Genomic DNA, 24,187 nt, shown 5'->3' on the forward strand with positions numbered 1-24,187 from the left:
GTGACCTTTGGCTTACAATAGGAGCATGACGACCACAAATAACTTATGCTGCTGATATCTGATGGGTAGGAAGATTCAAACTTATAATAACCAAACACCCAATAAGAAGAATTCAATCAGCACTCGCCATGGATTTCGATTTGCCTCGCCAGGAGTTCACCGTGTCCAGAGGGTACAAGTACTCCTTCGTGCACCTAGCCAGCACAGGAGCCAAACCCACCCTCCTCCTGCTGCACGGCTGGCCCTCGCACCTCGACGACTGGATCTACCAGATCCGGCACTTCCAGTCCCAGGGCTACGGCGTCGTGGCCCCCGACATGCTCGGGTACGGGGACAGCAGCAGCCCCCGGAGACGGACGCCTACCGCCTCCAACCGCTGAGTCAAGACCTCGCCGAGCTCCTCGACCACGCCGTCGGCGCCGGGCAGAAAGTCGTCGGCGTAGGCCACGACTGGGGCGCCACCATCCTGTCGCGCTTTGCGCTGTACTACCCGGACCGGCTACGGGCCGTCGCGTTCCTCGGTATCGGCCCGTCGAGCCCGGGGACCGGCTTCGACCTGGACGCGATCAACGAGATGACGAAGCGGGCGACGGGGGCGGAGATGCTAGGCTACATTTCGTATATCGCGCGCGACGCTTCGGCGCAGCGGATGATGGAGCAGCACGCGGAGTCGGTCATGGATATCTTGTTCGCCGAGGACCCCAAGACTTGGGATGTCCACCTCCACCCGCTGCACGGCTTCGAGACCTTCGTCGAAGAGGGCCGCCGCCAGAAGGTAGGGGACTGGTTTCCCCCGGAGCTGCGGCGACGACATCTGGAGACCTTTGGCAGGGAGGGCGGGTATTTGGGGCCTTCGCAGTACTACAAGATGCTGGACGGGAATCTGTCGGTCGGCGATGAGGCGGAGCTGAGAGGCGCGGAGATCGCGCTGCCGTCGCTGCTCGTTGTCCCGGAGGAACCTGCTTCGTCGAGGGAGATGCAGGTCCAGATGCTGCGAGCGTGGGCGCCGGGGCTGGAGGTGGTTACGGTGCAATCGGGACACTGGGTGCACCTGGAGAAGAGGGAGGAGGTCAATGTGGCAGTCGAGAGGTTCATTCAGGGATTGGAAGCTGGAGGGGGCACATAGAAACGAAATACACAGATGTCTTGCACCACGCTTGAGATACATGTGCGCGGTCACAGGGTTGTGAGTTTCTGCCTTTGTCTTCGTTATGTTGCTGGGCTTAGGCATTATCTCCTGTTTACCTTATTATTCCTAGTAGCATCTTCCAGTACCCTCAGGCTCGACCGTTTAGGCAACATAAAGCACAGCTGGGGAATTCCCAGACATACAAAAGCGTCGTGGCTCCGACTCTTGACATATCCATATTACTATCTCACTCATTTCGCTTTTTCCAGTCCAGCAACACATCAGCTCGCTCAGCTCGCTCAGTTTGTTCTCTTCACCCAGCTCGTTCTCCCGGCAGCCAGTCAGCCAACGTGCCCCTATTCCTTCCGCTCCTTTCATTCTCCATCGCCCGCCACCATGTTTCTCTCGGTCACGCTGCTCCTGCATATCCTCGTCATTGCCCTCGTCCTCGGCCTAGCCTTGCTGCCTACCGATCCCGCGGTCTTGATCGTCATCGGTCTGTTCATATGGGTCTATTACGGCTGGCGCGCCAGGCCCGCGCTCGTCTACATAATCCTGTTGGCGAACGGCCTCGTCCACTGGACCAACGCCGTCCCAGCGCTCCAGCGGCACTGGAGCTGGACCCCCTCGGCGCCGACAGTAAGTGCCCAGGTAACCCCGATCCGAGTGTCCGAAGATCCTAATAAAACCTCACCCACAGACGTCTACTTGAAAGACCTCTCCCAAGAGGTCGAGGCACTATTACACAACCACCCGCGAGTCTTCCCTCCGGCCAGCAGCCATGCCATCGACGACACCACGCCACAGCTCTGCCCATCCGGCACTCCAGACCTGGGACGTCTCTTCGGCGACCGCTTCCACGACGTCCGAAACGCCTGCGCCTCCGGCAGAGAGGCGTGCCGCACCACGCTGACGGCCGTCTACACCGACACCCTCGCCCACCTGTCCGACAACAAGCTCCCGCGTCCCGAGGAGCACAAGGCCTTTGCCGTGGCCACCCGAGTCACCGACGTGCTGTGGACCTGCTGCGGCCAGTGTCCGGGGGAGACCACGACCGTTCGCTAGGTAGAGGAGATGTCGTCGCAGTCCCCCATCAGGTATTCGACGACTAGACTGGCGAGCGCGAACTGCTGCTGCGACTGCTTGACGCCGCTCATCACGGGGCTTCTGAGATCTTGAGCTAGAGCTTGTTGGCGGGCATGTAGGTACTGGATTAGCTGGTCGCAGTCCTCTTGGACTTCCGCGCTCGGGGCTGGTAGATCGAGAAACTCCCACAACATGTCATCGTTCTGTTCATCCGAATAAAGCGGAGTTTCCCAGTAGATACGAGTGTGTTCCTCAACTGCGATGTGCAGGTCGTGTCGGTATCGAGCTGTGATTATCAATTACTTGGCCGCTCTGCTTGTTGTTAAAGCCCGGCCGGGGAGACTTGCCAAGAATATCGTGGCCACTGGGACCGCCGTACCTGGATACAGCGCAAAAGTAAATATAACAGAGGGTGACCGAAATCAGATACATCCACTTCGCTGTTCGTCCGGCATGCGTTGCGTACAGGTAAAAAGCGAATATAACTAGGTAAAGAACGAGCGGCTTCATTACCCCTGAGCAATACCACAGGCAGAGTAAGGGTGGATAGAACACTGAGCCGTAGATGGCCAGCAGGATATCCATTGTAGCGTTTGCCTTGGACGTTTATAGACTTTAAAGATAGGTTTCTGGCACTTGTGTCTCGTGGGTAGTTCGAGTTGAAGAGAAGGGGGCAGAAGATATCCAGAGGTTGGGCGCAGTAGCTCTCTATATATCCAGCGGATCGGTTTCGCAGTCACAAAGTAATGCAATATCTGTTCTATCTCAGGCAGGCAGGCCCCTTTGATATCAAGAGTCAAGCAGGTACTGATAGTTTCGTCACATCTCATGTGCTACGTGGCAGTCGCGTCCTTTATCTAGGGGATTCAAGCTAATTTTACTGATTTTCGCCTTGTCAAAACACCGTAGCTCTCGCTGATCCCGTATAAGGAAGCCGCCCCGTCCACACTCCATGGAAGTCTTTCACTCGCTGTTTCGCCCAAAGACAATAACCAGTCAAACACATCACATCTCACATCCCACCTTGCATAACCTCTTGCGCTTTCATTACCCCTCTCTCTCAACCACAATGTCCGCCCCTGATCCCACGCTCCGCATCCTGGGGGGGGGGGGGGGAGGGGCTCAACCTCCTCTCCGACGAACCGGGCGAGTTCATCCCCCGAAAAGACCGACCGGCCACCGCCAGCCACGAGCTCACCGACGACTTCATAATGCTCGTACTGGCACTCGCAGCCCAAGGGAGCCCCCCTGGCCCGGATCTGGGCCGCGCCGGAGCAGGGAGGAATCCTCACCCCCTCATGCGACACCAGCAATTCTTCTTCCCAGAAGGGCCCCACCTGCCATACCTGCGGCCCGAGATCTTGAAGCGGGCGATCGAGTTGCACGCAGCAAATGGGAGGAGGTTCTTGCAGGGGCGCGATGCCTCGTGGTGGATCGGGGTTCTCTTTTCATGACACGGCGGGGAGGAGTTAGAAAACTGGTTTTAATATGGTGTAGAAGGCATACATGATTGATAGATCTCGTGACACGCCTTATTCGCCATTTAATAACAATAGGGGCTACTCATCCCCTTAACAGACGTAGTGGGGTTTCCCTCAGTCCTCACGGCCCCAAGAATACGACCGCTCAACACCAAACCTCCCAATTCACTCCATATGGGAGTATACAGATCCCACGCATTTCATAGCTTGACCCTGCCGTCCACGTCGATGAAGCTCAAATCATCCCGACATTCCGTCAGCAACCCAAGCACCTCGCTCTTCTTGGCGTCCTCCGCCAAGCACACGCCGCCCGCTCCCCCTCCATGGCCCGGCCAGTCGCCGTCGCCGTACATCATCGCCCGCGACTCCAGCGAATCCCAGACCGGCGCCGTCATCTCGACCCGGTCCGCGACCGCGCCCGCCCAGTTCCCCCCACCGCCGCACCGCGCGCCGCGCGAACGCCGCGTGCTGCCCGACGACGCCGCGGTCGCTCAAGTTGCCCAGCGCCTGGTGGATCTGCACGGGCGTGGGATTCGGGCGGAAGAAGGCCGGGAGCCAGCCGCGGGCCCCGCCGCGGATGGCGCGGTCGTACGCAGTCGCCAAGTCCTGCAGCGAGGGACAATCCGGCGGGCCCGGCTGCTGCGCGCAGCGGCGCAGGTACGCCCAGGGGATGGAGCCGCGCTGCACGCGGTCGAACTGGACGCGGCGGTCGCGCAGGAGCGCTTCCGTGATCAACCCTAGCGAGGCGTCGGCCGTCCCCGCGCGCGCTTGGAGGCGGCGGGCATGCTCCCAGAGCTCGCATTGCTCGGCTCGGTAGGCGCGGATTGCTCGGGCTGCCTCTTGCGCAATGTCGTCGGCCGGAATTTGCGTCTGCGTATCTGCACACTTGGGCAGACTGTCAGCTTCTAGTACCTCGTGATGGGAAACCGGTCCAGCGTGGAAGAGGAGATATGCGAAAATCTGGGCGCAGCTTACCTGTTTGGCCAAGTCTTCGAGTCTGTGCCCGAACCTCCTGTGGCTGCCCCCGGCGCTCGCCGCGACTCGCGTGGTATCGGGCGCCGTAGCTCTCAAGTCGTTCGCGGCCTGCTCGAGAAGTCTTTGAAAGCCACCCCCTGCCTGGAAGCTTGCTGCTTGCAAGCCTAGAAACCCGGCGTGGGTCATCATGTCCAGCCTCGGGGGGTTCGGCTGTTGGGTGTTGCTGCCGCTGTCGCCGCCGGTGGCCCCGAAGAAAAGGGGGATGTTGTGCGGCGTGGTGCTGCGGGGGATGTCTGTCGTGCTTTGATCCGTATACAGCTGAGGCCAACCAACTGGTCAGTCAGGGTCTTTTGGAGAGAAAAGGGGGCAAAGGTGGATTGGCACACTTACCCAAGAAACTCCAAACCAGATGGCAAGAACGGCCGCGATCATAGCTGTTTACGTTAGAAACTCGGTAGCAGAAGGGGCAATGACAAATGATATTATCCAAACGTACGAAGAACTCGCTTCAGCCAAGCCAGATCCCGACGGCCGGACCCGGCACGGACAGCTTGCGGTTTGTTAGACATATTGTAGTCGTAGTAGATAGCTTCTGACCTGGGCACATTCGTTGCGGGACTGATAAGGCAGAATGAAGATGTAGGAGGAAACACAGAACGCAAGAGAAGGGCTTGCGCAGGTATTGGTTGATATATCGCACATTGCAAACGCAGCAAGACACGCTCGACCAATCACGTTACGCATCATAACAAAGAACACACACAAATCCTGTTGAGACTATTTATGCAGATATGGGAACAACACCCGATCAATATGGCCGGCAACACCTAGGGAGAGTCAACTTCAACTGGCTGGGCAAAGCTGACACAAAAGGTTGCACTACCACCACGGATACAGTACGTCTCGCCACACTCAACAGCGTTCTCATAACGACAACACGGTTCGGCCCGCCGGTCCAACCTATTCGGCTAACTGTGCGGCAGATAGATCCGTATACTTTATGCTTACGGCAATCACAGGAGCAAGAAACACTCATATGTCGACGAACAATATATGAATTCACAGAAATCGCTGTCTAGGCCCCGTCGCCAAGACCAAGTCATCCGCAAACTCTAGACCATCTCTCTGCCTCTCCCTCCTTCTCTCTCTCTGTCTCTCTCTCTTCCACGGTCAATGGAATGAATAATTGCAAAATGGGGTATGCATCAGACGCCGTAGAAAATGCACTCAACAAAGCCAGATACTCGCTTTTTCTCTCATGTCCCTTGCCATCCAATCCCTGGCGTTCACCCCATCCACCTACCCCGGTTTCCTGTCATCATAATATTATAAAAGTGAATACAGACATGAATATAGTGCAAGAACCAGCCGGTCTGATGCGGAAGGAGCCTTTGAAGCTCACGCACCCCTGCCTAGTCCTGACCCGACTCTACCAGCAGCTTTGCTCGTGGAGCCGGATCCGAGCGGAACCTCATTAACGCGGCGAGCCCGCAGCTGGTCGCTACCCTAGGGTCGATTGAAGCCTTGCCTCGCCTAAATACTGCGTTAGAACCCGTGAACTACGTGTCTTGTAGACAGCAATGGGAGATTTCTTACCTTCATTTGCTCGATTCTGGCCTTGAGCTGGCTTGTGACTTCGGCTGCTCGCTTCCAGCTTTCGACGCCGTTACCGCCGTTGTCGCCAGCCGCCGCCGGGTTCCCAGCAGCAGGAGGCGGCGGTGGTTGGTAGCCGTTTCCAGTGTGTTCATCAATAGGGGTGCTGCGGAAGTTTCGTGCGGGACTGGCGCGGCCGCTTGAGCCGCTGCCCACTCGCAGCTCGGGGCTCATCATCTTGTTGCGGGCTTGTTGGTGGTGGTGGGCTTCGCCGTTCTCCTTCTCTTCCGAGTGGTTGCTGGTGAAGCTCATCCTGTCGAATCGGCCGCCGGCGGGGTTAGGACCGTCGCGGTAGATGCCGACGTCGTCATTGGTCGGGCTGCCCAGTGCGGGACTTCCGCTGCCACCTCTCGACTGCAGCGCCTCGGCCTTACTGAGCGCGCGCTTGAGCCGTTCGAGTTCCCGCTTGAGCCGCTCGTTGTTCTGTTCAGCTGCTTCAGCGTCGCTTCGCGCTCGCACCAGTTGCGTCTCCTTGGCCTTGATGCTCAGGACATCCCTCGTGTGATCCTCAATGAGTTGGGCGTTCTGGTTCTTGAGCTCCAGGATCTCCGAGTTCATCTTGGACCTCTCGTGTCGCATATCGTCCGCTTGCTTGAGCAGCCGGTAGTTGGTTGCGCGGATCTCCTCAAGCTCGGCACGTTCCATGGCGGTAAGCCCGCTCGAAGGCGTCGGCGAAGTTGGTGCCGCAGGCGCTGCAGCCGGTGCTGCGGGCTTTGCCAATGAGCGCCCAGCAAGGCCACCTCGACCAGCGCCTACACGGGGACGAGGCGGAGGAGAAGCAGGCAGGACCTCTTCTTCCTCCTCTTCTTCGTAATATTCCTCGGGTGGCGGCGGTGCAGCAACCCTGCGGGGTGAGGCAAGACCAGCTGGGGCCCCGATACGCTTTTGAGGAGCCTTGAGCCCTGACAAGCCAGACGGCTTTGCCAGGCCAGGTTTGGCGGCGGCGGCTGGGGCAGCTTTTGGCGTAGGCTGTGCGGCAAGCGGTGCGGCACCGGCGGGTTTCTTGGCACCTGGTGGTGCCTTCTTGACCATCTTCTTTGCCGCGGGGGGCGGGGCGCGAGCGGCAGGGGCGGCAGGTTTCGGCTTTGGCTTCTCCTTGGCTTTGACTTCGGCCGTCTCGAAATATTCCTTGATCTTGGTCTTGCGGATGTCGTCGAGTCCTTCGAGATGCGGGTTCATAGCGCGCTCGCCAACAATCTTCATGATAGTTCCCAATACCTCCGCACCACCAGATCGCAAGCCCTCGCTTCCCTCTGCCAACAGCTTCTTTGCCGACTCCACCAAGCTTGTGATCTCTTGTTTGCTCGGGACGTCGCGCGTGGTACGAAGACAACGGACGAGGAATTTCACTGTACCTTCCTTGACCTGGGGGTTCTTGTGGACGAGGAATGCTTGGATATCCTCAAAACACTCGGTCAAGCTCGCGGCCAGAAAGACTTGGTCTAATGCGGCTCCGAGAGCGTCTGCTACCGAGGCCTTCTTCTCCTTCAGCCGTTCCATGATGGGCGCCTGGACAATGGATCGATACTTGCCGTAGGACTTGCGCAGGCCTTTGGCGAACACTTCGATACATTGTGCCGCTTGAACCACAACCGCAATGTTGGCGTCCTTCATGCACTTGGCCAGGCCACGGTTGATCTCATCATAGTGTCCATCCTTGATGCGCGGTACGTTAATGATGGCGAATAGCGCTTCGAGCGCCTCTTTGCGTTCTTTCCATTTCGAGGAGGCCAGGTTGTCGTGGAAGTTGGCAGGCATTTTTGAAAGCACGTCTTGCGGCTCAGCTAGATCGAAAGCATCCACTTCAGCAGGCTCATCCGCGCCATCTTCGTCGGCATACTCTTCGTCGCCCTCAGCACCGGGCGGCGGTGCCCGGGCCATAGCGGCTTGCTGTGATCGCAGGAACCGTTCCTGTTTTGCGGGCCCCTCCTCTTTGACTTTCTCGAATTGTGCTTCTAAATCGGTCTGTTGGGTAGGCTTGAGATCGCCCCAGAACATGGGCTTCATGGCCTCTCGGAGCCATCGGTAGAACTCGACGGCAAGGTTGGTCGCTTCGGCTCGGACATTCTTGTCTGCGTGGCCGAATGCCTTTGGGAGGAGCTTAAGCACCGGCTTGGGATCTACTGTCTTGCAGCCGTAGTTGTGGTAAATAGTTGTGAGAGCAGCCAGGGCGGCGGCGATGACCTTGGGCTGTTTAGCTGACAGCGCAGGTAGGATATCCTCCACTACAGGCGCTGCCACGTCCAGCTCGATCAGCAGCAGCAATGCTTCGATACATGATGCCTTGGTAGCAGGCCTCGTAGAAATAAGACCCTTTTCGCATATAGGCGTGACTGTGTGACCTCTGGACCGTACACTGTTCTCCTTGCCGCCGAACTTGAGGAATGCGACGAAGGAGGCAGTACCGTCTGTCTGGGCGGCCACATTGGAGTCGGCTACCGCACCTTTCCAGAGACTGGGGTCTTGGTTGAAGGGTCTGAACGCCGGGTCGTACTCGTCGGGTGTGATCTCGAAGGCCTTGGCGGCCTCTTCGTAGGCTTCCTTTCGCACCTTCCATAGCTTATGGACCCATCGGTCCGTCAGCGGCAGAGAGCTGTAGTCAGGCTCTCCCTCCGCCATCTCGTTAGGTGGGGTGTCGGGAGGTTGTGCGGGTGATGGTCTGTATGAATCCTTGGTAGGGGGTGATCGCGGGGTTGTTGCGCCTTGGCTTGTAGCGGTCGACGGGGTTGGAGGAGGTGACTGTAGTTCCTGCTGTTGCTTCTTGTTGCTCTTGAAGAAGGAGGTGAGATCTCTCGACGACTTGGTGCCGTGGTGGGCGGGTTTGGGAGGCGACGATATGGAGTCTGCTACTTTCTGTATCAGTTTATGCAATGACGGTTTCCTAAGATGATCAAAAGGCATTTTGGCATAGAGACAGTATGGTGGGAACGGGCTCAAGCACAGCTGACGCCATAAGCAACTGAGCTTGTCTGCGATGTGTAGTGGGATGCTGCGATATCAAGTTTCCACCGCGAGACACAGAGCCGAGAGGCGCATGTGATTGTTGGGAACACTAGCATCTGGGTTCGGGACGACATCAAGGTGCAGAGGACGGAAGACTTGAGGCGGAGGTTGAGGTTGAGGCAGCAGCAACAGTAGCAGGTACGACTGGCAAACCCAAGACGGTTGCGCTTTCTTGTACCAAGTCCTTTCTTCCACCGCCTTTCGTGTTGACATTTCTTCTGGGCCGTTGTTCCCCGCCGTGGGGAGGCTCGACGGGGGAAGGGAAGCAAGCGAGAGACATACCCTGTTGTTCTTTTTCTATATAAACCCCAAAGCCCGAGACCCTTTTCAATGGGAGGGTCTTTTTAAGTGTGTTGCGAAATCGAGAGCTTGTCCGTCGGGGGTTGCGCGGCAGCAATGGCGGCGCTCTTTATGAAGGAATTCTAGGTTCTCGGAATGCGCGCCTGCAGTCAGAGCTTGAAAGGGTGTGGTATTAGAGGCTCTAGCGAATAAGCCGAGATGGGGAAAAAAAGCTGTGTGCTTGGGTAGAAAGAGCATCAGCCTCAACGGTGGTGAAGCGCGTGATGATGTACTTTTGCTTTATTTGTTTGGCGGCCTGCTCTGGCCGGATTCAACCACGACAAAGCAATAGTGCCACGGCCAATTGTGGGATTGGCAGGCTCTTAGCACCAGGGGTCGCAACGGCAACGGGCTGGGTGGGCAAATTCCGTCTACCATTGGGCAGCGGCAGGTGGTTGTGCCCGGTGGAGTTCATGTCGTTCTAGCATTTTCCTGCTCAATTTGGCGGGGTTGACGTCCGCTGTGGCCCTGTGGCCCTGTGGGTGACGATGCTACCACATAAGTAAGGCTACATAACATGAAACACAAACATTCCTATCTGGTGTGCAGGAAGCAAGTCTCTCTTTTCTATCGAAAGTTTCCTTTGGTCGGGACAGCAGTTTAAGTCTGCATGCTGCGTCTTGTTCTTGGACAAAGCAGATCTTGCCTTCCTGAAATGTCTGTCGTCCTTTGGTGATTGATCACCGGGTGGAGCCCCCCTGAGCTTAGCCTGGCAGCCCAATTTGGATGGCCGGCCCTGTTGACGCAACACTCTCCCAGACTGTAGACATCAACACACTCTCCTATTGCCACAGGAACCAGAGCCAATCCTACACACGTGTACGCCCCCCTAGGGTAATGCCTATATTCAATATTAGTTAGTTATAACACACAAAGGGCAACATATGTTACTCCTACCTTTGCTTGTAATATGTCTTTAGGCACCCGTAATGGTTTCTCCCTGATGCTGGTGTAGCAAACCGGTATTACCCAGACGTTTGAAGGAAGCCAACTTAGCGGCAAGTTGTGGCCCAACATCGCGGGTCCAGTATTTGCGGCCACTTTCCAAGTCGCACTCCAGCTGCTCGCACAATCCAAGCCGAACAGGACATTTCTCCTGTGCTCCGTATCGAACATCATGATCGCGACAGCTTCGAACTTGCCCGAGCAGAATCTCAGTTGATGAGGTCTCCCCAAGTCGTGCAAGCCACGCCCAGCAATCTCTTGCCTGACTCATCGCCTCCAGTTCCATTCAAGGGCCTGGGACTCTTATCCGTTCATTCCGCAGCACTGCCAGAAGTAGGCGCCCGATACCTACATTGATACAGAAAAGGCGAGGGGTTCGACACCGGCTCTAAAACCATCAAGTCGTGTGGTATCGCGGCTACGTGCTTTAAGCAGGCGGGGCAGAAAGGCTGGCTGGCTGGCGCTGGCTGACCGACTTGCTATATTTCAACGCGCATCCACATGGCTCACTCAACCGCCGCATATACTTATATTAGCCACGGGAATTTCCTTGCGGAGTGGTCGAGACTGATGCGAGCCTGAAATACGAGGAGAGTAAGGTACCACCCGGCATTAACCATTTTCTTTATTAAATACTCGCTTTAGGCAATTCCGTGGTTACTGTCATGTCCAGGAAAACACGCGAGCCAATGAATGGCATTGGTGCTATTACATTGCTACACTGCAGGCAAATGCCCTAGCCCCTTGATTTCTATTCTAACCCAACCAACGCGTTTACCGCGAAATGGGCAGAGGCAGACTGGACTTCCGAGCCGCCCAGCTACCTGTACGATGAGAGCTTTAGACAAGACTCTCATATTTGGTTTTCAGAATGCAACTGGCATTGTCGAAGAAGCTGCCAAAAGGCGAGGCATAGCTGTGAAGTGAGCTAGCAGCGCGGCTAACGTAAGTCAGCCGGCTGTTCTTACCTCTTCCTGGCATCATCCGTGTTGAAATTCTATACCGACCTTTGAAGCCTGACTAATTGCCAGCTCCGATAGTGGAGAATTTGCGGCCCCTGTCTCGGCCATCGTGTTTTTTTTTCGATATGTGTCATGACCGCTCACTGAGATTTATAGATAACTACTGAATAGTCGAGTCACGGTAACTTGGGTCAGTTGAGAACCGCCCGAAATCAATACAGAGGACCGTTGAACATCTGTATTTACCTTCTGCATCGTCTCAAAGCAGCAGTCGCTTACCACTCTGGGTGTGAATCTGAGCCCCCTTGAAGCCCGAAACTCACACAACATGTCAGGAGGTGTCCCTCTGGGTGACCGCATCGCTTCCCATGCGGCTGGGGAGCCTCAGCGAGTGACACTTGACGGCACATATGCCAAATTGGTGCCTCTCCAAGAGTCTCACTCGCCAGATCTATACAAATACCTATGCGATGGATCGCAGACCTCGACATTTGTCTACATGAGCACCGGCCCCTGGGAGGACGAGGAGGAGTTCACGCAGCAGATCTCGATGATCGCGCCGTCGGATGACCCGTTCTACTTCACCGTGATCACGAAGCAGGCGCTGGGCAGCGGGGCGGGGGCGGTGCCGGCCGGGTCGGCGGTGGGCTACCTGGCGCTCCCTCAACATCGACCGGGCGCACCGCAGCGTGGAGATCGGGTGGGTGACGTTCTCGCCGCGGCTGCAGCGCACGACGGCGGCGACCGAGGCGTTTCATCTGCTGATGCGATACTGCATGGACGACCTGGGCAACCGCCGGCTCGAGTGGAAGTGCGACACGCTCAACGCCAAGAGCCGCCGCGCCGCCGAGCGCCTCGGCTTCGCGTACGAGGGCACCTTCCGCAAGCACCGCATCGTCCGCGGCCGCAACCGCGACACGGACTGGTTCTCCATCGTCGACGACGAGTGGGACGCCCGGAATCGGGCGCTGCTGGCCTGGCTCGCTCCCGAGAACTTCGATGAGGGCAGGCAGGTCCGGAGTCTGGACACGATTCGGGATGAAATGAAGGAGTGAATCCTGGGCCGGCCTGTATCTATGTAATAACGATCGTGCATTATTCAGAACCCCCTTGGAAGCAAGTTTATTGCACCGTCAGTTTGCATCAGATATTGCTACTCTGTATTTGTACTGTACATTCCCCTACGTGTTTGCGGTTTCCGAGAACAGTATTTCCCCGATCGCTTATTCCCATTGAGACGGGGAAACATTTTCTCTCCTCTCCCTCTCCTTTTGCTCCAAGATTAGGACTTTCCAGTTTACCGTCTTTTTGTCAGTCCGCTTCTCAATAAGCGGGTTGCATGAATCTGCGAAAGGCTCGGACTCGGGCCGGACTCCAGCTGGTGTGTGAAGCGCCATGTACCTAATGTTTGCTGAGCTTGGCCAGTTTCGGCTAGCGTCACGTCACCTTCACAGCCCTCCTTTTTTGGTGCCGACAGACCACTGGACAGACACATTCAGGTACTTAACCCGAGCAGCCCGGGTACTTATTTTTACTTCCCTACCCGCTGCCCGCTGCTAGGCTTGGGGCTTGGACCAGGTGCACCAAAAGACCAGGTGCACGCACCAGGCAAGACACGTGTGAGAGTCGCACTTTGAGTCTAAAAGTAGCACTGAGTGCCTTGAGTGCGAAAGCTCACGCTCACGCATGAATTGGTCCATGCCCGAAGCCTGGGCATCGACAGCCTGGCCCCGTTCTGGGAAGGTAACAATAAGCCGAGATGTGTGATGCGTACGTATGCGCATGCGCGCGTGCTGATGACCGACTGCTCTCGAATCCATGCAACGATGCTGTATTGCTCGCTATACTTGGTTTGTGCGGGTAGCTATGGCATCGTGTATCGTCGAGTTGGATCGTCTTCAAATGATTGTTTGCAATGACTAATTAATTGTGCTGTAAATTGGCCCTTTCAGAGGCATTCAATCCAACCCCTCCAACGTCATCCACCCTCCAGTGCACCTCGCCAAGGGAGTCGGGTTACGCGTTAGGCACATGCAGGCCATAGGCACAGGCAGGGCAGGTTATGTACATACGGTTGACTGGCATCGATGGCAGCGGGTTCCCTCGAGTAACAGACTCCATCCACAAACCCTCTCTCCCCTCTTTGCTCATAGTCGGGCATTTTGTGTACGTAGCAGACACATTGCACACCTTCCATTTTGACCCAGATCATTGATATTGGGTTTGGGAGAAGCGCCTTAGCGACTGCTGTCGACCGAACCAGACCCTTCCATTCTCTTATCCGGCCTATCTCGCTACTTACTGGCCCTGCTGAGCTGAGCCGCCGGGTCATCCCCAACACCTTCGTTTCCGCCCGGATTCTTGTTTCACAGCCTTTACTACATCCGCATACCATTGGCATTGGCATTTTTGCATCACTAGACGGATCGGCGCCGAGAGGAAAACACCCAAGATACCCAATTTGTCCGACGGTGGCGCTGGCCTGGATGGACTTCGGCGCAATCTGATTAAGGCATTATTTGCATACCCTACTGCCTACCCTGTCTACCCCAGGACCAGGACTTAGCCAGCCAGTGTTGGTTGCACAACCACCACCCTTCGCCCAACGGAAACCTCAATCCCCCACGATAGACGGTCCAGCCTTGTCTCCAATTCTAGAAAGGCACCTACACAAAGCCTAGACCTTATTACAAATTGCGACCGCAACATCCCCAAACACCGCTCCCCATAGCCCTAGTGCATCACAGCGCCTGTTGGCTTTGTTTCCGAAACCCTCCGAACCGCTCTATCCTTCCTGACCGGAACTTTCCCGACCAATCGCAATCACACAGGTGACGGTGACGACAAGGCATCTCCGTATGCTGGCCTCCAAGCTCTCGTACAGAGCCCATCGACATCTTTAGTTTTCGCATGTCTGGCACCGGTCACTACCTGCCGGTTCATTCGTCTACGCCAACAAATCACCCCCGAACGAAAGGGCATTGAGCCCGCCCAATACCTTCACCATGTTTTGGAGATTTGGCGGCTACGCCAACATCTCCACCATCGATACCATCCTCGACAAACAAGACTTCCAACTCGAGGATCTGCTGGACGAGAGCGATCTGATCCAGGAGCTCAAACAGCATAATACAAAGCTCATCGAGTACCTCCGAGAAGAGAAGGTTCTGGAGAAATTGCTCGAATATGTCGTCGCGCCAAAGCTAGAGCCGGTAGAGAATCCCGACGTCGAGGGCAAAGAAGAGGAGGAGGAGAAGAGCAAGTCCCGCTTATCCTTCAGCCGGCCGCGAGCATCCTCCAGAGCGACAAACGACGGAGAGACTGGTGAGGATGAGGTCGAGAAGAAACGGAACCGATACGCCTATGTCGCCGCCGAGGTGCTGTCCTCCGACAATTGGTCCATCTACGAAGCTCTTATGGAGAGTACTTCGTTGCTCCGCAACTTCTGGAACTTCTTGAAGCTTCCCGCGCCTCTCGATCCTCTGCAGGCCAGCTATTTCACCAAGGTGAACGAATCTCTGTTCGATAAGAAGACGGAAGAGATGTTGGATCTGCTTAAATCCCTGGACGGCGCTGTCGCCGACATGCTGCGCCATGTTGATTGTCCCATGGTCATGGATCTCCTGCTCAAGATTATCAGTCTGGAGCGAACGGATAGTGGCCAAGGTGTGGTCGAGGTAAGACAACATGCCTTCACATTCATCGTATTGATACTAATCAAGCACAATGCAGTGGCTTTACACCAAAGACGTCATGCCTACTTTACTCTCCTTCCTGGGTCCTGAACATAGCTGGGCTACTCAAACATCAGCAGGGGATTTCATCAAGGCCATCATTACTGTCTCGGCCAATGCCTCCCAAAACGAGCAGGCTTGCATTGGTCCTAACGAACTCACGAGGCAGCTGGTCTCTAAGAACTGCGTAGAAAAGCTAATTAGTTACATGCTTGGCGGTGGCAACCCTTTGACCGTAGGCGTGGGCATCATCATCGAGGTCATCCGCAAGAACAACTCGGATTACGACCCAGATGTTGGCTCCGACAACAATGCGCAGCCCTCCAGCCGGGATCCCATTTACTTGGGCAACCTCCTGCGCATGTTTGCCGAGCACGTGCCCGATTTCATGAACCTGATCATGCATACCCCTGCTCAGAAACAGCGTCTGGAATCGACTTTCGGCGACAAGATCGAACCTCTCGGCTTCGATCGCTTCAAGACCTGCGAGCTTATGGCAGAGCTTTTGCACTGCAGCAACATGGCCCTGTTGAATGAGGTCGGGTCCGAGCAGGTCATCGCCGTGCGGGACGAAGAGAGGCAGCGACTGCGGGCTGAGGGTAAGCTCGTGATGAACCGTGGAGATGATGCGCAGTCCTCGGCAGAGGATCTCACCATGCGCGGCCGCCACTCCTCTCCTGATGATGGACGCCGCCTGGAAGTGACCAATGCGTCAGATGATGATGGCTTTGAGGAGGTCGCCCCAGCCGGCGAGATGACCGAAGACACGTCGCATGAGTTCGTCAAGGCCGAGGATGAAATACTTCCCCCCGCGTCCTCAGCCTCGTTCCTCGACAAGGATGATGAAGATTTTGTGGATGAGCCTCTGAGCTCCCCAGACTCAATGTTCACGATCATACAGTCCACGAACAGGAAGTCCCGGAATTTGAAAACCCTGAGTTGGTCGTGGCACCTCTGTCTCCTAAAAAGGCGCATGTTACTCTTGCTGCCCCCTCGGCTGACGGGGAGTCCACGTCTGAGCATGTCGAAAAAACGACCACCGAAGCGCAGCCATCGTCATCATCTCTCGAAACAACGGCACAGGCCACTTCTGATGGTAAATCAACATCTGCAGACATCTCTGATGCGAAGGAGCCCGATAGTTCGACTCCGAGTGACATTACCTCGGTACCGACAACTGTTACTGATGACCCGAAGACCGAGACTCTCCCGTCAAGCTCGGAGCCAACCTCTGGCGCTAAGGTCGACGAAGAGAAGTCGGCTGCTGAGGTTGCCCCCTTGGTTATTAGAAGTGCGGATAGTGGAGCAGTCGATACTGTGAAGGATGAGTCGGTGGCGGACACGACAGAAGCTCCTACACCTTCAGGCAAGACTGACGAGGAGTCTATCGTGGTTGGCCACAAAGCCGACTCAAGTGAAGCGCCGCCTACCACTGCGGCCGCCCAAGAACCAGTGGAGCCTGTTGTCGGTGACTTCCTGAAGATGCAATTTGTGAAGCATCAAGTTGTCCCTACGATACTGGTAAGTTCTAATCCCCCTCTTTACGATTCGGAGTGAAATTATACTGACCATGTATAGACATTTTTCTTCAAATACCCCTGGAATAACTTCCTGCATAACGTTGTATACGACATTGTCCAACAAGTATTCAATGGACCTATGGATCGTGGGTACAACCCCACCTTGGCCATCTCGCTATTCGAGGCGGCCGACGTCACAAACGCCATCATCCGAGGCCAGGTCGCCAGTGAGAACTCACAGGCCCAAAACAAGACGCGCATGGGATACATGGGTCACCTCACTCTGATCGCCGAGGAAGTGGTCAAGTTCACCGAGCGCAACCCTCCCGAGCTCTTGTCCGAGTTGATTTTGGATCGCGTCATGAGTCAAGACTGGATCAACTACGTCGAGGGTGCTTTGGCCGAAACTAGGGAGCGAGACAATGCCATTCTCGGCGGTGTGCGACCCGAGGTGGCTATGAGCAACCGGGCCGCCATGGCCGGCAATGGTCTTGGTGGCATGGGTCTGTCCAGCCTTGGTCTCGGGAACGCGCAGGGCGGTTCAAACGCTCTGGCCGAGGCAGGTCTGAATGGCGGAGCTAGCGCGGAGATGCCGGACAATGGTAGTGGGAGCAGCCTTGGTCCGTTCAGTATCAGTTCCGGTCTGCTGGGCTCCGGCTTCGGTAGCTCCAGTGACGAGGACGAGGACGAGTCGGAGGAGAATGAAGAGGACGTCAATAACGAGGTTAGTGATCCATCAGTCCCCGCCGCCAGCGAAAGTGGCGGTGGAGGTCTGGACGATGTTCCCTTACCACCAGCCCCTTCCCCTTCTCATGCTATATTATCCCCACCTCCACCCGAAGAAGGGTCGCCAAGGAGCACTTCAGGCGCAACGGCTGCGACTATGGCACTCAACTCTATCTTGAGCGGGCCATCTACTTCGAACTAGAAGAGAAGAGGTGAAGCGTCGCCGCTAGGGAGCGCCTCTGGCGACGAGCCTCCTAGGAAGCGTCGGAAGAAGTGGCCCTAGGTGTCTCCTTCTTGCTAGCCGCTTTGAGGTGTTGCTCAGTCTGCTGTTGATTTTCCCCAGCCTCGGATGCTTTGGATCCGGACATTTGAAGACGGGGCGGCCATTTTGCGCACACTGCACACTCGGTGTCTTGAATCCTTTTGGGCCATTCTGAACAGCTCCTGGAAGCCTTTAGCGGCAGTCATGTCAGCATATAGGATATCAAAAGCGATCAGATAGCAGCAACAGCGAAGGATGTTATCACTCACAGTCTGGTCGGGTCACTCACTTCGCCTTGCGTGACAATATAAGACTGTGTTGTCGAACCCTTGTTGCTATTGCTGCTATGAGCCTTGTCGTCTCTCCACTGCCTCTTCCTACTTCCGGCGCATTTCATCTCAATAACTTGATCATATCGCGACTGTATGCTAACTATTTTCTCTAGTTCCGTGCCTACACCGATCCTCTGAACGCTTCATCATCGCTGGATCCGCCTTCTATCCCGCCGCCGCCTCCGCCGCCGCCACCACTGAACATCCCGCCTTCTCGCGCCCGCCTGCAACTTGCTGCGCGCCTCGCCATGCACCAAAAGAGCTCAGTAGCCGCCACATCGCAATCAGCAGAAATCGAGAACGGCGAGGACGACGACGACGAACTGAAGCTCACGCGGGAACCCGACAGCATACTCCGGGATCCGTTTGGGGATGACGCAGAAGAGGATAATGACAGCGACGATGAACTTGGCGGCGAGGGTGGCGAGTGGAACCAGCAAGCCCGTGGGAGCTGGTGGAGAGGCGCCTTGTCACGTCAGTCCAACGAGAAATTCGGCGATGGCCGAGATGACGACTCGGACTCGGAAAAGGACGAGGCGGCTAAAGACGACGATGAAGAATTCGGCGACTTCGCCATGCCCGAGGTAGAGAAGGAGGGCGGCAACGATGAGAAGGCTAATGTGATCGTCAAGCCCCTGCCCCTCCACCCTCCCAGCCAGAACCAGAAGAGCTCGGCGTTCACCAGCCTCTGGCCATTCAGCGGTCCCGGCTTCGGATCCAAAGAGAAGGAGAAGGAGAAGAGCAAGGTGGAGGAAGGAACCAGCAGCAGTGGCAGTAGCGAGAAGCCGGCCTCGAGCGAAATCACGGGCGAGGACGGGGAGAAGATCAAGCGCACGCACGAGGCGGCTTCGAGGACCAGCATTGAGGATCCCGACGACGAGGAGGTCGTTGTTTAGGAAACGGCTGACGTCTGGAGAAGTGCTGCGGACGACGCGAATCGCGGCCTGGGGGTGGTGATGGTGGTGGGCATGTAGCGCTATGCCATGAGCTCACGTGGCTGGAGTGGCCCTTGAGCAGGCTTTGGAAAGGTTGAGGGAGGGATGGAATGGAATGGAAGGGTCGCCGGCCACCAGCCGTGTTTGACGATGACGACCGGGCATGTCATGTTTTGTGTTTGTAATATATATGTGCTTGTTGTACCCTGCGGGGTCTGGGGCGATTCTTGGCTGCTGCTGCTGTCGTTGTCGTTGCTGAATGTATGTACAGTATCATGGAAACGCCGAAACGGTTTCTTCTTTTTTTTACGATACAATCGCTGTTATGATCCGGGGGGCAATATTCATGGGGATATGTATGGACGGACGTGTTGTTATTATCTGAATGTTTGTGTGTGTGTGTATATGTGTAAGTCTTTGACATGATACTCACTACCTCCTTCCTACATGAATGATGAAGCCGGCATAAAAAATAAAAACACTGCAAGAATCCAAAGAACTCCCAGAAAGCAAGCAAGCAAACAAGCTTCTTCTTTTCTTCTTCTCCTTCTCCTCCCTCAACCGGCCTCCATTTGCCTCAGGCTCTGCATCTTGGCGGCGGCCTCGGCCATGGCCTTGTCGTGCTCGAGCTGCTGGATCTTGGCGTGGGCGTCGCGCAGCGCCTGCTCGTGCCGCCGCGTCGTCTCGCGCATGGCCTCCTGCGCCCGCCGCATCGCGCCCTCGTGACCCGCCGTGTAGCGCTTGAGCTGCCGCCGCGCCTCGGCCATGGCTTCGTCGTGGCGGAGCTGGCGCACTTTTTTTCTGGGTCAGGAATAGGGAGTTTGGCAGATGGGTGGGTAGGCTTACTGTTTACTTCGGCTTCGGCCATGTTCTTCTCGTGGTCAAGTTGCTGGACTCGATGAATGTCAACATCGAATCGTCATTCAACTGGTTGGGTGCCTCGCCCGGGGAGGGAGTGAAAGGAAGGGGGGGGGCAACAACTCACTGCGCTGCGTGGCCTCGAGCATGGCGTCGTCGTAGGTGCGGCTGAGGCGGCGCATCTTCTCCTCGCCCTCGGCCATGGCCCTCTGGTGCTCCTCGGCTAGCGCCCGGAGGCGGAGGTCGCTTTCCGACATGGTGGATTCCTCCTCCGCCGCCGCCTGCGGACCCGTACTGGCCCTTTTTTGCTCCCTCTTTGTCCGCATGGGGGGTGGTGACTGACAGTGGGTGTGGGTGGGTGGCTGAGTGTACTTTCAAACTCTAGAGAGAGAGAGATTAATCCGATAATACTGCTACAAGGCAACCCTTTCTTTGGCTCCTCGCGAGCTTGGTCATAACGAGTGGTTGTTGTTGTTATCGTTGTTATGTGTGATTCATTGACCACCAACACGGGCAAAACAGTAGAAAGTCCAAGCAAAGTGGAAACCAATTGCTATTGGCTCTTGGAAGCAGTACCTGTCACGCGTAGAGAAAGTATGTAGTCCCGATCGAGCGGATATACCATTCATCCCATTCATTGACTGATAGCTTTCCTCCCAGCAATCGGACGACCGCTTGGTCTGGATGGCTGGAACCCGTGGTGCGTGGGAAATCAGGAATACAGAAAGCTTGTTGCCGGTTGGCTGCCAGTGGGGCTGCCAACGTCTGGGTATGACGTCATCGTGGCTGCTTTCATCGATGGGACGAAGGGATAGATGTGGCTGGGCTCTTCTCTCGTCGAGGAAGGTTTTGGGAGGTTCTGGGAATTGATGAGTTTGATAAAGTTTTGGCATACTGTCTTGTCGTTCCGAGTTATGGGTGGTGAAGGGCTTGATGTCGCTAAGAACCACGATGCTGCGGGACCGTGGTCGCGGCAGGGGGTGAAGTCGTATCCGCGACGGCCGGGCAGTGTCTTCCGAGCAAGACAGCAAGTGTCGAGCTCGGCCGGAGTATGTATAGGATAAGGACCACATGTCAGGTCTTGATCTCTATACTGGAAGGTTCTTCATTTACATTATGCAATCTGCCGGTTCGCTGTCAACATGAAGCCCGTTCTGAGCTTGGAGGCGGCGGCGACACGGCGGGGGGGTTCGCCATCACAGAAGCTGCTCTTGAGGACGGGGGAGGGTAATCAGTATCAACTGCTTGACAAGACACAAAACGCCATCTTTTTTCGTGGTTCTGGCACTCATATGAAGACGGCGGTAATCGTCGAGTGTCAACCACCAACCGTCCCTCGCTTGGCGATCCTTCACGTTTCTCCAGGTGCTTCACCAATAGGACTGCTACACCACTCACCCGCAATACCGGTCTTCCATATTGTTAGCTGTTCTTCAGGTGATTTCTTTACTTGATTGTCCCTCCTATCTCTTTACTGGCAGAGCCTGCCTCAGAAGCCCTCGAAAGCCCAGGTCAACATCAGCATCAATAGCACAATCACAACCAAAAAACCTATTGCACTTCAAGAAGCAGGCCACACATCAAGTCCTCCTTCGCTTCAAATTCTTCTTCTCTCATTCATTCCGCAAAACCCACTCCATCATATTTCACTTTTCCTACTGCTACAAGTCGTCTGGATTTTGGTCGCCTTCTTGGCAAGCATTGGCATCAACCATCACTTTTGTTTTGGTATCATACGATACATCTCTTCGATCCTGTGATTCATTATCCAAGTTGACCATTGTTGACCATGGAGACCGACAACATCTACACCGCTTACAAGCGGGACACCAAACACCTGCTGTATTGGTTGATCAAAGTGTCCAACAGCATCATCGAATCCTCGAAGCATGATTCAGCAAGCATCAAACCCAACACCACTGGCCAGTCCACTGTCGCTGGCATCCTTTCCATGGCTCAGCTCATTTCCAAACACCTTCAGGCCAGTGAAATCCCCGACCTCATCTCTCACCTGTTCAAGACTGTCATACAGGCCAGAACCATCACATACGAAGCTTTTTTGCAACTCGAAATCCATGAGACCGAGCCAGATCCTGATCTTCAGATGAGCAATGCCAAGCACAAACACTTCATCGATGTCCTCGCCGAAGCCTTCGAAGTTCTCGTAGGCCCTGACAAACTCCCCAAGTACAAGAGTCATGCCAACCCCACTCAACAACCGGGACAAGATGACCTGGAGGAACTTCTACAGTCTGCGAACAAGTTCAGTGCACTTAGTATTGACGATGCTGAAGACGACCAGCATGGTAGCGGCACAGAGTCGGACATTGAAGATGCAAAGTCCCGAATTCCCAAGAAACAACCGCGGAAGGCCAAAGGCAAGAAGGGAAAGGGCAAAGGCAAAGGCAAGAAGGGAAGACCACAGAAGAAGAACAAGCAGCATAAGCAGGCAGCTGCTACGCAATCCCCTCGGCGAAATTCCTTTCGACAGCTACCGCATCATTGAAGATGGTGGCGGCCTGAGTCCCGATTATCTGATGGCCGTCCATGCCTTGGCCCGAGAATGGGTTCATCTTAGAGCATATGTCCAGCGCATTTGGTGCGAAGTCGCCTACGAGGGCCTCAATGGTGCTGTTGCAGCCGGTGTTTCCAACGTGGCCATCGCCATGCTCAAGCGATCTGAGCTTGCCTTGGCTATGGACTTCCCCGGCCACGATGACTACCCAACCATCATAAAGACACTGACACGCGGCAAGGACCCCAAAAAGGGCGACGTACTCGTGGGAGTCTTCGGGTCTAAAACGCTGAATGGCGACAGTGCCGACCCGACTTCTGTTGATACCGAAGAGCAGCTCATGATGCACACATATCATGATTTCCTCGACTTCATCGGTGACTACCAAAAGACGCGCAGCTGTCTCCCAACGAAGCGGATGGCGGCCGAGATCCAAGGCTGGGACCTGAATTACGACCTGCGGCAGGCAACCGACAAGAAGAGAGTCAAATGGCGTCGGGCCTACACGATTAATTGGCTATACGACCTCGTTAATCTCTTCGCCGCCCCCGTTCTATATGATAAAGCGCTTGGAGGAATCCACGTCTTGGACAAGATAGACTGGAGCGCCGATGGACCTTGGGGCAGCAAAGTGCGTTTGCTTCTTGGACTCAATGACTTTGCCTCCTCCTAGAGCAGACGAAGAAGATTTGGAGCCCCTCATAGACGGGATGAACTAGCTCTCATCTTGCTCAGCATGGAAGTTTGACAATCAAGGCCCGGCGGCTCTATTTCTGCGTGATATGAACATCAGTCCATGATGTGAGAGGTCCTGTCTTGCAACAATACGTGAGAGGCTCGGGACCGCCGTGCCATGAAAACACGCGAAGGGCTTTCGCGTGAGCGCACTTGCGATGAAAGAGCATTCAAGTCACTAATGGTGTGGCTCGTAGCTGGAGAGTCACCGCTGAAGATCGCTGACCAATTCACTTGCCCGTCGCGATTGTCATATACGTAGTTTATCAGCATATAGCTCCGCCCGAAGAGCACGCCAGGCCAGGTCGCCGAGCATCTATTAGTCTAGCCCGTTCACCATCGGGGATGGAGATGGACTCAGTTGCATTTCGCACACAGGCCATGGTCTGGTCAACAACGCACCTTGGCTCAGGCTAACAGCCGTAGCGTGTGTCCTTTTGGGGAATTGCCGAACGCCATGATCGATCGAATCTTATTACATAGTATGTAGTCGCCGTTTACGCTTGCTAGTGCCTACGGGCCTACCGCTTACTAAATGCCACACGTCCCTGCCCATCTTGGTCGGCAATGATTGGCGTCCAGGCCCTCAGCTTTGTGCTCACTAGCGTTTACTACTTACTGCCCACTTCAACTTTGCTAATTTGGAACACAAGATGCGAAAGGACCGCAACCTACGGCATATGGCTGACTTTCCTCTTCCCGCGACTTACTCACTTGTAGCAGGTCGATGTCGGGGGTGACGACCCCACACACCCCATTTGGCTTACATGCTTGCTTGCAGGTGCGGTGCGGGCATGCGCACCCACGCACGCTTCTTGGGGGACTTTTCCGTCTTGTCCTTTTTACCCAACCCACAACCAGCCCGCGTACTAAGCGCGGCCGCTATTTTACGAAAAGCGCCTAGCACCCGGGGGCCATGCCAATTGCCGCGATGGCTGTGCGCCGCGGCCGTGAGCCCCAACGGGAATCCAAGTGACGTGTCGCATCTGGACTGGTG

General features: G+C 55.6%; 9 protein-coding genes across 9 annotated transcripts; 7 read left to right on the plus strand and 2 right to left on the minus strand.

The window, feature by feature from the left end:
* Positions 1–128: 128 nt before the first annotated feature.
* Positions 129–1,126, plus strand: PG998_015012 (uncharacterized protein; the record flags this gene model as incomplete). The annotated part of the gene is made up of 2 exons (XM_066881828.1): positions 129–325; positions 382–1,126. The coding sequence occupies 2 exons, from the start codon at positions 129–131 to the stop codon at positions 1,124–1,126; spliced, it is 942 nt and encodes a 313-aa protein (XP_066723026.1).
* Positions 1,127–1,525: 399 nt separating this feature from the next.
* PG998_015013 (uncharacterized protein) lies at positions 1,526–2,194 on the plus strand (the record flags this gene model as incomplete). Its single annotated transcript, XM_066881829.1, has 1 exon — positions 1,526–2,194. The coding sequence occupies one exon, from the start codon at positions 1,526–1,528 to the stop codon at positions 2,192–2,194; it is 669 nt and encodes a 222-aa protein (XP_066723027.1).
* A 1,232-nt stretch (positions 2,195–3,426) lies between these two features.
* Positions 3,427–4,839, plus strand: PG998_015014 (uncharacterized protein; the record flags this gene model as incomplete). Its single annotated transcript, XM_066881830.1, has 3 exons — positions 3,427–3,617; positions 3,903–4,353; positions 4,606–4,839. The coding sequence occupies 3 exons, from the start codon at positions 3,427–3,429 to the stop codon at positions 4,837–4,839; spliced, it is 876 nt and encodes a 291-aa protein (XP_066723028.1).
* Positions 4,840–6,177: 1,338 nt separating this feature from the next.
* On the minus strand, positions 6,178–9,225 carry PG998_015015 (spindle pole body component alp14; the record flags this gene model as incomplete). Its single annotated transcript, XM_066881831.1, has 2 exons — positions 6,178–6,204; positions 6,268–9,225. 2 exons carry the CDS (start codon positions 9,223–9,225, stop codon positions 6,178–6,180), a joined length of 2,985 nt encoding a protein of 994 aa, XP_066723029.1.
* A 2,676-nt stretch (positions 9,226–11,901) lies between these two features.
* Positions 11,902–12,628, plus strand: PG998_015016 (acyl-CoA N-acyltransferase; the record flags this gene model as incomplete). The annotated part of the gene is made up of 2 exons (XM_066881832.1): positions 11,902–12,209; positions 12,262–12,628. 2 exons carry the CDS (start codon positions 11,902–11,904, stop codon positions 12,626–12,628), a joined length of 675 nt encoding a protein of 224 aa, XP_066723030.1.
* Positions 12,629–14,578: 1,950 nt separating this feature from the next.
* Positions 14,579–19,043, plus strand: PG998_015017 (Sit4 phosphatase-associated protein; the record flags this gene model as incomplete). The annotated part of the gene is made up of 5 exons (XM_066881833.1): positions 14,579–15,250; positions 15,306–16,160; positions 16,220–16,828; positions 16,886–17,551; positions 18,261–19,043. 5 exons carry the CDS (start codon positions 14,579–14,581, stop codon positions 19,041–19,043), a joined length of 3,585 nt encoding a protein of 1,194 aa, XP_066723031.1.
* Positions 19,044–19,639: 596 nt separating this feature from the next.
* On the minus strand, positions 19,640–20,197 carry PG998_015018 (uncharacterized protein; the record flags this gene model as incomplete). Its single annotated transcript, XM_066881834.1, has 3 exons — positions 19,640–19,875; positions 19,929–19,976; positions 20,068–20,197. The coding sequence occupies 3 exons, from the start codon at positions 20,195–20,197 to the stop codon at positions 19,640–19,642; spliced, it is 414 nt and encodes a 137-aa protein (XP_066723032.1).
* A 1,532-nt stretch (positions 20,198–21,729) lies between these two features.
* On the plus strand, positions 21,730–22,446 carry PG998_015019 (uncharacterized protein; the record flags this gene model as incomplete). The annotated part of the gene is made up of 1 exon (XM_066881835.1): positions 21,730–22,446. One exon carries the CDS (start codon positions 21,730–21,732, stop codon positions 22,444–22,446), a length of 717 nt encoding a protein of 238 aa, XP_066723033.1.
* A 31-nt stretch (positions 22,447–22,477) lies between these two features.
* Positions 22,478–23,128, plus strand: PG998_015020 (uncharacterized protein; the record flags this gene model as incomplete). Its single annotated transcript, XM_066881836.1, has 1 exon — positions 22,478–23,128. One exon carries the CDS (start codon positions 22,478–22,480, stop codon positions 23,126–23,128), a length of 651 nt encoding a protein of 216 aa, XP_066723034.1.
* Between the last annotated feature and the right edge of the window lie 1,059 nt (positions 23,129–24,187).

Source organism: Apiospora kogelbergensis (assembly GCF_038363985.1).
Source record: "Apiospora kogelbergensis strain CBS 113332 chromosome Unknown utg000019l_segment0_segment0, whole genome shotgun sequence".
Classification (NCBI taxonomy): domain Eukaryota; kingdom Fungi; phylum Ascomycota; class Sordariomycetes; order Amphisphaeriales; family Apiosporaceae; genus Apiospora; species Apiospora kogelbergensis.